Source organism: Onychomys torridus, chromosome 13 (genome assembly GCF_903995425.1).
Source record: "Onychomys torridus chromosome 13, mOncTor1.1, whole genome shotgun sequence".
Taxonomy (NCBI): Eukaryota; Metazoa; Chordata; class Mammalia; order Rodentia; family Cricetidae; genus Onychomys; species Onychomys torridus.
In genome coordinates, this window is record NC_050455.1 from 24,335,902 (window position 1) to 24,347,538 (window position 11,637).

At 45.3% G+C, this 11,637-nt stretch overlaps 1 protein-coding gene across 1 annotated transcript in view; it reads right to left on the reverse strand.

The window, feature by feature from the left end:
• The window catches only part of Etf1 (eukaryotic translation termination factor 1), a 27,563-nt gene extending 16,332 nt beyond the window's left edge, over window positions 1–11,231 (reverse strand). Inside the window, exons 1-2 of the mRNA XM_036204900.1 lie at window positions 11,083–11,231; window positions 10,819–10,922 (exon numbers count right to left, since the gene is read on the reverse strand). Coding sequence (XP_036060793.1) covers window positions 10,819–10,904 — 86 coding nt within the window. The 5' untranslated portion in view covers window positions 10,905–10,922; window positions 11,083–11,231. The remainder of the gene's footprint in view (window positions 1–10,818; window positions 10,923–11,082) is intronic.
• Between the last annotated feature and the right edge of the window lie 406 nt (window positions 11,232–11,637).

The following is an 11,637-nucleotide window of genomic DNA, read 5'->3' on the forward strand; positions in this document are numbered from 1 at the left end:
CAGATGCACATGGGCACACACAAGGAGACACACAGAACCAAATACATATACAAACGAGATTTCAAAAGGAAAAACACAACAGCAAAGACGGCCTTTCTGCCTATGAAAATTGGTGTTCCTCCTGGAGGATGCAGCAGTCAAATAACTCTTGGGGGCGCTTGTCAGACACTGACAAGTCACTAACAAGTCACTTCCTTAGGCACTGCCCAGCAGCACCTGCAGTATTCTGCTTTAGCAGCACAGCCAGACTAAGCTATCCTACTTAAACAACCACGCCACAACCAACTTTGACCAGACAGAATGGCCACACCTCTCGGTCATTTTGTCAGACAGGTCACCACTCTTACAACTATTTGCAGGACTGGATCAGAACAGTCTAGAGATGCTGCCTAAAGCCCCGCGTGGAGGGTGAGCGTAGCTTCTTTAAGACTCTTTCAGCTCAGTGTTCAATGGCTAGGTGCTTCCTAGGGTATGAGTGACCCAAGTTATCATGCTCTCTGCTAACACCATATCTATTCCAGCTCAGAAAGTTCAACTTAGACCTAGATCATTTCTGGGAAAGATGCTAAGCTAACACCATTATAGGGATTACTACCTGAGAAATCAGTCAATTCCTCTCCAAATTTTACACCATTTTTCAAAAACGGTCCTTATCAGACTCACTCACTATAGGGCTTCAATTCTTCCTTCTTTTCCTAGATGTATAAAACTAAACAACTTTTAAAAGTGGGTTGGAGAGAGAGCTCTGTGGTTAAAGTACACACCATGCAAGTGTGAGAGCAAGTTCAAATCCCCAGAAGATGGATATAGGGGTGTAGTGGGTAGCCATTCCAGCCTTGGCCTGGAAGTTCCAACCCCCATTGAGGCTTCGGTAATGGTTGCGTCTACAAGGCGGGGCTGAGAGAGGACGCTGAAGACCCAGGATCAAGAGGAGAGGCTTCTCTTGGTTCCAGGACGCTGGACGCTGGAGGTAGACCGAACAGAGTTCTCCAGAGAACACTGCTAGACTGCGCCATACCTTTGCCAGACCCTGCAACCTATCCCTTCATTTGTAAGTTACCCCACAAAATAAACCTCCCTTTTAACTACGTCAAGTGGCCTTAATAATTTCACCAATATAGGGGCTATCTGTAACTAATCTCAGTGCTCCTACAGTAAGATGGGAGGCAGAGAACAGAGGGTCCCAAAAGCTTGCCAAGTAGTGTGATGTGTACAGTGGCAAACTGTAAGAGGTCCAAGACCAACACCCAAAGTTGTCTTCTGACCTTGTAGTGTGGGACGGCATACCCATGCCCTCCTCTCCCTAACAGAAGAAAAAATAGGTGATCTTATGACTTTGAGTACAGGTTTGGAATCATGGACATCTAGGCTCAGCCTCTAGTCTGTTATTAAGCTGTCTGACCCAAAACAAATTACACAAATTCTTGTGAATCTTGGTTTGTTTACTTCACAAGGTCAGGATAATTCTGTAGGGTAATGTTAAGTACAGTCTGAACAGCAAAGAGTAAGTAATCACTGAATGAATGACTAGATGGAGCTCTAGCTCTTTGTCATCCTGATGGCCCCTCCCCACAGAAACAGGAGAGCACTTGAAACACCATGGAAGCATTATTTAAACTTGGCTATGTCCACACAGAGGCAGAGTGGACTTTGGTAAGTGGCATCCACTTTTCTAGGATGATGGCACAAGACTCAACACCATCTAAAACATTAAACAGTCATACCATATAAAGTGGGAATGGCCACAGCCTACATTTGTAGCGTAGGTTCCATCAGGGTACAAACACTTCAAAGAGGCCTGCTACACACGCAATACAACCTGTTTTTAAGTATTGAACAATTTAAATGTACCAGCCATTTTCCAGTAGTTTACAAAGATCATCTTAGCATTCTAATCACCCAAAGCAGAGTACTCAATCCTCTAAAACAAGAACACACTTAGTAATAGCCACTCTCACCAAAAGAACATCCCAACATTATCTACTGGAATATTCCACCAGGAAGCAGCAGAAGCTGGAAAATTTCTCTAGTTTTGCCAAAACAACGCACTACAAGGAGATATCAATCTCACTATCAGTGCTCTGGCCAGGAAGCTATAAATGAAAAAACAAACAAACAAACAAAAATCCCCTCGCTTGACCAGCGTGGAAGCATCTTAAAATAAAGCAAAAGCACAACTCCTCGGTGAACTGTCTTTGTTACACACTGTCTCCCTCCTCACCTATGCTCATCAAGAACAAACAGGTGGAGGCTGGAACGGGAGCACTTGTGGCTCTTCCAGAGGACCTGAGTTCAACCCCCAAACCCACACCAGGCAGCTCACAATGCATCCAACACCAGGGTACTCTGACTCTGGCTTCTTCATGCACCTGCACAACATATTAATTAGTTTATTAATTAAAATAAATTAAATCTAAACAACAAGTAGAATTTTAGGGCCCAAAAATGTGTAGCTCAGTGGAAGAGGACTTGCCTAGCGTTTAAGAGATCATGGGTTCAATTTCCAATACCACAAAAAGATTCTAACTGGTTCAGTCCTCAGCACAATACAAGAATGAACCACATCAGCTCTGGGATGCACTAGGAAGTAGATATAGGAGGGCCAGTTTCGGAGATCTCATCTCCAAACAATGAAACATCACCCTAACAATTGTAAAACTGCAGTCATAGCTTTAGTCCGCCAAGCCAGAGTCTCCAGCCACATAATACAACACTAATGCCCAGACCAACTTTTCTGCAGTGCCCTGCACATACTAGGCAAACACAAAGTAATCTTTTCTTTCCCTTTTGAGAAAAGGTCTCATTGCTCAGGTTGGCCTCGAACTTGTGATCTTCCAGCATCAGCCTCCCCACTACTGGGATCACAAATGTGGGCTTGGCTACTTTATTACTTGGCTTGCAAAGTAACAATCCTCAAAAAAGGAAACAAAAAGAAAAACCCAGCTTCTAACTGCTGAGACATTATTTGTCCAGCCCCTCAAAGTAACATTGTTTTAAACACCTACCTTACTAGGATACTTTCTAATTTTTGTCCAAGTAGTTACCTACTTCTTTTTGGATAGCACCCAATATGTCACTTAAGACTGTAAATTGGAGGCCGGGTGGCTGTGGTGGCCCACACCTTTAATCCCAGCACTTGGGAGGCAGAGACAGGCAGATTTCTGTGAGTTCGAGGCCAGCCTGGTCTACAGAGCGAGATCTAAGATAGGCACCAAAGCCACACAGAGAAACCCTGTCTCAAAAAAAACAAAACAAAGCAAAAAACAAAAACTGTAGAAGTTGGGCTTGGTGACTACTGCCTGAAATCACAGAACTTGGAAGGTTAAAGCACAAGGATTCCTGTGAACTCTGGGCTAGCCTGGGCTACAAGACTGATATCTTGCCTCAAAGAACAAAATAAATACTAACTCCTCCAACTATGTTAGTCTGTACTTAATATGGGGCTAAAAATGGCTTTGTTACCACTCCAGGGATGACTAACAGACCATGTTCTCATTTTTTAAAAAGAAACTTACCCAGTTGGTAATGGCACACCCCTTTAATCCCCAGCACTCAGGAGATAGGTGATCTCTGGAGTTCGAGACCAGCCTGGTCTACAGCAGTTCCAGGACAGCCAGGACTATACAGAGAAACCCCATCTCCAAAACACTAAAAACAAACCAAACCAAACCAAACCAAACCAAACCACAAAAACGAAACAAAACAAAACACAACTTTTATTACATTTATGTGTGTGTATACACACACATGTGAGCAAGCACGGCCCATGGCCATGACACTTATGTGGAGGTCAGAGGACAATCTATAGGTTTCAAGAATAGAATTTAGGTTCTGATGTTTAGCAGCACCTTTATTGAGCCATCATATGAGCCCCCACCTTCTCATTTTATTATGTACATTTTTCTTAAATATTTGTCTACCTCACAACAGATGGTTTGATAAACTTGTCACTTGACTGGTTAACAGTCAAAATGCATTTGTGGATTTAATTTTTGATGTGTGGAGAAAACTGTAACTTGAAGGTCACAGACCTGGTGGGATGGAGCTAGGGTAGGTCAGTGGTAGAAATACTTGTGCAGCATGGGCTAGGTTCTGGAGTTGATCCCCGAGAAGCACCACAAAAACAAACTAAAGACACAGTAGGAAAACGACAAAACCTTTGACAAGGGTCACCCCCAAAGGCTGTTTCGGAAGATCAATGACAGTGTGGTGGCAGCAAACCAGCCCTGGCCTGGTACATGTCTGTAGGCCAGCCACTCAGGAGGCTGGCGTGGAAAACCCCTTAACTCACAAGCTTAACCAGCCTGGTCAGCCTGGCGCACGCCTTTGATCCCAGCACTCGGGAGGCAGAGGCAGGAGGATCTCTGAGTTTGAGGCCAGCCTGGGCTACAGAGTGAGTTCCAGGGTAGCCAGGGCTGCACAGAGAGACCCTGTTTGGGGGTGGGGGGGGTGACACACACTAGTCTGGCCTAGACAACACAAATTAGAGGGAAGTCCTTCCCTCCACCAACTCAAGACACCAGACATGAAAGCAAAGTGAATCCCAGAACACAGGAGGCAGAGGCAAGTGGATCTCTGTGAGTTTGAGGCCAGCCTGGTCTGCAGAGTGAGTTCCAGGACAGCCAGGGTTACACAGAGGAAACCCTGCTTGAAAAAACAAAAAAAAACAAAAAAAAACAAAAAAAAAAACCAAACAACAACAAAGAAAAACCATCAAGAAAGCACTGAAGGATGCTAGACACTTATACTCCTGCGCTTGGGAGGCAGAGGCAGAAGGATTTTGAGAGCCCAAGACTACTCTAGAAAATAGAGCAAAAACCTGTCTCAAGTATAGTCAGGCCAATGGCCTCAGTTTATCAGCACGACTAACCCCAAAATGCCAAGTCCTTTGAACCTAGTAGGAAGGGCTGTAAAGTATGTCAAATGGCAATGATAAAGCCTGCTATTAGAGGTAGTCTCACTGAGCTCTCAGTGCCTGAGTGGGAAGCCACATAATTTCTAACCTGATGGAAAAAAGCTTCGAACCTTCCTACCCCTCCTTTACTCCCTCTTAAGATAGCAGGCTGCTAAAGAATGAGAAGACACCTACAGAATGTATCCTAGGAGAAGATTCTATTCTGAGATTCCTGGAGAATATGCTGGACTCAGAATCTCTGCTGGAGACGATCTACTGGACACAGACCCGATAATGAGCAGGCAAAAAGTTCCTTCCCATTCTTCAAGCACTCTAAGACCATTAAAAACCCTGCTACAAAGCTAATAATTTTGGTTTTCTCACAAGCAAGTATCTTACCAGAACTGGCATGCAAGTACTCTCTCAGGCCCTAAGTTCAAAGAAAAAGAGCCCTCCTGTAAAAGGGTCCAACTGTTCTAAGTGGTGTAGTAGGAAGGACAGGAAACACCTTACTACAGGCTGCCGTAAATGCATTCTAACACCGCACACCTGCTTTCTGAAGAGTGTGTCTAGAGACTCTCCCTTCCCCGGAAGAATATCTTCTGCCACAATGTGTGTGTGTCAAGACTTGAAACTCAAAGTGATTGTTCATTAGATTCACAGTTCACAGTACTTTTGTGCAGAATACTACAGTTCTGAATTAAGACACCTTGGAGGGGTATCTGAGGAAGACTACCACATCCTATTATGGATGCGCTCACCACTCCCTTCCCCTCTCTGACCACTTTTTTCTATGTGCAGATGCATGTAAAGGCTAGAGGTTAACAATGGTCTTTCTCAATTACTCTCCTATTTTTTTGAGACAGTCTCACCCTGAACATGTTAGGCAAGTACCCTGTCACTGAATGATATCACAAGACTACTTTTTACATTTTATTTTGAGTCAGGATGTCATTTAGTTACCCAGGCAGACTATGAACCTGCCTCAGCTTCACAGGTAGCTAAAATCAGTCCAGTGGCACTGGATCTAGCTCCTCTAAGGTATTTCTAAAGGATCAATGTTTGTGTGTATTACAGGAAAGTACTAACATATGCACTCAGGAAGAGTGGTACATGCTTAAAATCCCAGCACTCCAAAGGCTGAGGCAAGTGGACAGATAACCAGCTGGAGGGGAACTATACAGCAAGACTCACTCTACAGTGCTAGACATTTTAACTGATGATGCCAAACATCACCACTAACAATCTAAGACTTCTCTTTTTCCTCCTTTTTTTGAGATAGAGTTCTCTGTTTAACAGCCCTGGCTGTCCTGGAACTCACTCTATAGACCAGGCTGGCCTTGAATTCACAGAGATATGTCTGCCTCTGCCTCCTGGGATTAAAGGCACGAACCACTACAGCCCAGCACAATCCAAGATTTCTATGCACAGTTAAATACATATAACCTGTTATATGTCAAACAAGTCTCTGCAATTTGTTTTAAAATCATCTCTCCCCTGAATGGAAAATATTCTGATCCTTTTCTTTTTTTAATTTCAGATGGGGGCACGGCACACACAACAAAGGAATGAATAAAAGCTCTCTCGCTCTCTCGCTCACTCTCTCGCTCTCTCAGCCTAAATCTTTACTGGGAAAGCCTATGAAGATAGCTGCCAAGTCTGGGTGGGACAAGCCAGTGTGATAAAAACTTGAGCGTGACTATTTCTCAACCCCAAAGACTCCGAGGGCTGAGGCTGTGGCTTAGTAACAAGGTGACAGCCTGGAACGGTCAGGCCTCGGGTTCAATCACTAGCAGCAAAACCAGCATCTTTCCAAACGGCTTGGAAGGTTCGCTCAGTGCTCGCTTGCAACTCTGACTTCAATCTCCAGTACTCTGCCTCCCAACACGTACTTGCCAAATGCAGAGTCTGCAAAATAGGAAGGAGTAGAGGAAGGGATGGAAAAGGGACGAGGAGAAAGACCACCTGACTGGAACCTTCTAGACTAGGTCAAGCCACTTTCTCACACTCTTCCTTAAGAAGCCAATACGGGGGCTAGAGATGGCTTAGCAGTTAAGAGCACTCACTGCTCTTCCAGAGGACCCGGGTTCAATTCCCAGCATCCACATGGAGGCTCACAATTGTTTATAACTCTAGTTCCAGAGGATCTGACACCTTCACACCAATGCACACAAAATAAAGTGAAGTAAGTTGAGAAAAAAAAAAAAAAAAAAGTCAATACCACTTTCTTCTAAGTAACACATTCTCTTAATCCTCATGCTTAAACTTCATTAAAATATCTTTAAAACCCCACATTTTGCTTCATTTAAAAAAGAATATTGAGAAGTGAATAAAACCAAAACTACCTGAAATTCACTAGTTTGAAAATGTTCTGCTAGGTGGAGTTGGAGGCTAGCCTGGTCTACAGAGAGTTCCAGGACAGCCAGGGCCACACAGAGAACCCCGTCTCCAAAACCAAAAGAAAAAAAATGCTTCTTTTACTAAGAGAAGAACGATGTGTAGCCCGTACCAACTGACCCTCAACTCAGGACCGCTCCTTTGCCCAAAAGCCGGAGCGATGGACTAGCTAGCCATGGTGGCTCATTCCTGTAACCCCAGTACCTGGGAGACTGAGGCAGAAAGATCAAGAGTTCAAACTCAGCCAAGAAGACAGAAGACCTTATCTCAAAAGACCTAGAAACCTGCCGTAAGTTCCTTATTTGAAACCAACTGTGGTTCAACTTGTATGGCATTAGATCCAGTTTCGGCTATGTGCATGTTTTTCCTTGTAAGTCAACTTTGGAGACTATACCAAGAGTAATCATAAAGAGGTAAAATCATATACAGCCAAGTATTAAGGGAGACATATATAAGAAAACAACTGGCTGGTCATCTATTAGCACACTGAAATTTAAATATTCAACCTCATTTAAATGAAAACAAAACTGGTACAGGCCACCCAGCTTAAAAACCAGGTGTTATAAAATAGGGTCGCCAAGTCTCTTTGTAGATGCGATTCCACAAACAATACAGTCTGCTGGACTCAGTAATTTTTAAGACTAGACACAAAACACAGCACACTGGCTCACAAATGAGAATTTGGATATTTGGATTACTATGCAGTTACACGTGTGTAGACCAAAGCTTAGAAGAAAACCTCACAGGTCACGTAGGCCTCCACTGTTTTTGCTCATCTTGTCTCACATTTTTACACTGTGACATTTAGAAAAAAGGGTTATCTGAACTCTGAGTTGCTTTTGTGTATCAAATGGTGACATTTATTGATGTGAATGTTAAATGACAATGTATCACTCCAAGGCATCTATGACAAAATACCTAATTATTTTGTGGTTACTTCATCCTGTCAATGTATTTGAACTACTGAGTTCATTTTGTGGGTAGTTCTTTTTAAGATACACTACATTTGGTTATATACCAAAAGCTAACCACATACAGACTGAGTAAACTTCAAAACTACTTATTCAGGCAAATTTTTAAAAGTAGTGTTTAGGCTGATTATGGTGAAAGCACATATGAGCAGAGACACAGATCTCTGGGAGCTGGAGGCCATCCTCAGCTATATATTGAATTCTAGGCCAGCCAGGCTACATAGTGCGAACCTGACTCAATGGGGGGAGGGGATAGCTGCTGGGTGGTGGGGCACACTTTTAATCCCAGCACTTGGGAGGCAGAAAATTTAAAGTGTAATACAACTCAGCAGTGAAAACTAGGTCTTGCCATTTTCCAAAAGAAACTGGTATGTACTGTTCCAAGAAAGTTCTGAGCCACATACAAGAAAACTTTGGATTTCCAGACCAACATCTGAGATAGACAGATCCTAACATTTCCATGGGCTCAAGGTGCAACCAAATCCTGGCTAAATTATTAAGCAAAATAGGACAAGATTATAACTACATTATTTGTTTAGAGGAAGAGTAACTTTTAGACAGCATAATCCTGTCTAAAATATTGTTTAGAATCCTTCAAACTTTACTGAACTTTTCTAAACTAGAAAGTAAAGTTTCCAAAGGCTTTTAAGAGAGCCTTAAAACTTTCAAGTCGTTAGGAACTCTGGCTTGGAGGAGAAAGAAAAGTAACTTATTAAGCAGTGTCGTCTTCAATGTTAACTTCACTCAAACAAGAAAATTAGTAAAGAATTCATAGTCGAACTCCTTCAGAGAATGCACTACATCCAAATTCTAATAAATGGACCAGCCTAAATGAAAGCACCGAGACATGAGACATCCAACAGGTTCAAGTCCAACTTGAAACAATGTGACAGCAGTGATCCATAAGTGTCAATACCCCACCGAGAGCTTTAAGACAGCCCACTGAAACAATAGTACCTGGCTGATTCTTGGCATCATAATGAATATGACCCCTATTAATGTTCCTATATGGTATTTTAACATTTGGGGTTCTTTATTTTCACTCTCCACATGGTACAAGTTCCTATGAGTAAGTCTTTATATTCCATTAAGTTAAAAAACAAACAAAAAACCCTTAAGAAATAACATTAAAAGCATCCACCTTCAACTCGTGTTTACACTACATCAAAGAGATGAGTAAAACACCAAAGAGAACCAAACTTTCAGAAGTCTAATCCCAAACAGAAACTTGAGCTGCTCATTTATTAAGAATGAAACACCAAAGCAAAAGCATCCTGCTTTAAAACCATGGGCTTAAGTAGAATCAGGCCAAATCCATTTCAAAAAATTAATGAGCTTGGTGCCAAAGGTGGTCCTCATATCACTGACAAGCTACCCATCAGCGACAAACTCAGGCTGAAAAACAGAATGTCTCACTTGTGTGCTGAAATCAACTTCCCACATGGCCTGGAAGAAAGCCACTCTGTTGTAAGAATGCTCTGGAGCGAAGGAATATATAATGCTCCACTTTTAGGGTGGGGACACCCCAAGTAGTAAAAAGTTTCTCTAGTTGGGAAACTAACAAAATACAGCAATAAAAGGAAGAAATAGAAATACCTCTGGCACACTCTCACACAAAACATATGGCTACTTTCAACCTAGCTTATTCACCCAGGAATGGGCATACCTACAAATTCTTATGAAACTTACGCGAGACCGAAACCTCACTTTTAAGTCAGTTTTGAATTTCCACAGCATATTAGTCCACCAGGCAACTCTATTCCCAAGAAGTTCCACAGGAAAGTCAACAAGGACTCTGTTATTATGGTTCTTATCAAACAGTCCCATTACCTGGAATTCTCTTGAATATGCACACAACAGATTTGTTAACAAGAAAACCACCCCCCCCCCATCCCCGCACACGCTGGCATTTTCGGTTTATAGGCGGGTCTTGGAACAGCTAAAACCAGGAAGCTCCGGGGTAATTAGAAAACTTAGGGGAAGTCATCTTCGGAGAGGTCTAAGACCCAGAGAAATAAAGGTGAGCCAGGAAGATTTCTCTTGGCCAACTCTCCTTTACCTCCCCCCCCCCCCCCAAACTTCACCCACACGGGACTTTGTAAGTCCAAGTGGGGGAGGCCATTTTAATGAGGCCTGGCTGAGGAACGTGAAGCGAGAGAAAGAGAAAATCAGGGTAGGGCGTTCGGAAAGGAACGCCAAGTACTTTCCCCCAACAGCACCCAAGTCGGGTGGCAGCACCAGGAGCCCGGAAAGTGAGGAGCTGAATTCAAGGGCTCGAGGGGGGGGGTTCAAAAGTAGCAGTGGCTTTCTCCGGAGAGGGGGCCGAGTGATCTGGGCCGTGGGAGCCAGACTCCTTACCCCCAACAGGGGGAAGGACTTCTTTCCCGGCCAGCCGCGCCGACCCTCGCCCTCCAGTCAGAGGCTACTACCCAGAGGTCCAGAAGGCGGGAGTTGGCTAGTGCCGGGTTCTCCTCATCCGGCCATGCGGCGCGGGGGCGGCCATCCTGAGGGGTCCGGGATCCAAGAGGGCACGGGGGGGCCGGACGCGGCGCTCACCCGCGGGCCGCCTCCAAGCTCTTAATGAGCTTCTTGATCTTCCAGATCTCCACGTTCCTATCGGCAGCACTGGGGTCGTCCGCCATCTTCTCGCCTCCTCCTCCCTAGAGCGGCCCGGCGGGGCCGGGAGACACCAAGACCACAGAGTTAGCGCCGCCGCTGGGGCAGAGCGGCCCCCTTCTTCGCCACCCCCCGAGCCGCCCTCTTCTCCCCGCCCCGACGGCCCGCCGCATAGGACGCCGGCCTTTCCTACGCCCGCTTTACCTAAGGGCCCAGTCCTGGGCGGTAGCGGCTGCTCCTCCCCGGCGGCGGCTCCGCGGCGGCGGCGGCTCTGACGTAGGACACCGGCTCCCTCTCTCCAGGCAGCTGCATGTGTTGCAATCCGCTCACATGGGGCCTCTGATCTCACTTCCTCCGCCAGGGGCGGAGTGGAAGGCGGCGGGCGGAAGGGAGGGGGCCGGTGCGACGGACAGAGGCTCTGCGCGCGCCGCGACTTCCCATTGGCTCTCCGCGCCTCTGCTTACAAGAGGCTCGCTGATTGGCTGCCTCGGCGGCCGCGCTGCCTTGTGAGGTATAGGCCGGGAAGCGGGAGGTACCGCCTTCCTTCCGGACCGGCTAACCTGGCGGAGGAAGCGGGCCGAATCCGGGGGCTCTCGCGAGCATTTTCTCGGCTTCTACGGCCTGGAATGGGGGTGGCTCTTAAAGGGCGCGAGAGTGGTCGTTGTCTTTCGTTCTTCCCCACTTAACCTCCATGGACATCTGAAGCTCTGCGACGCAGAGTCTAGCTTCTCGGTCCGACACGTATGTACGTGCGTGCGG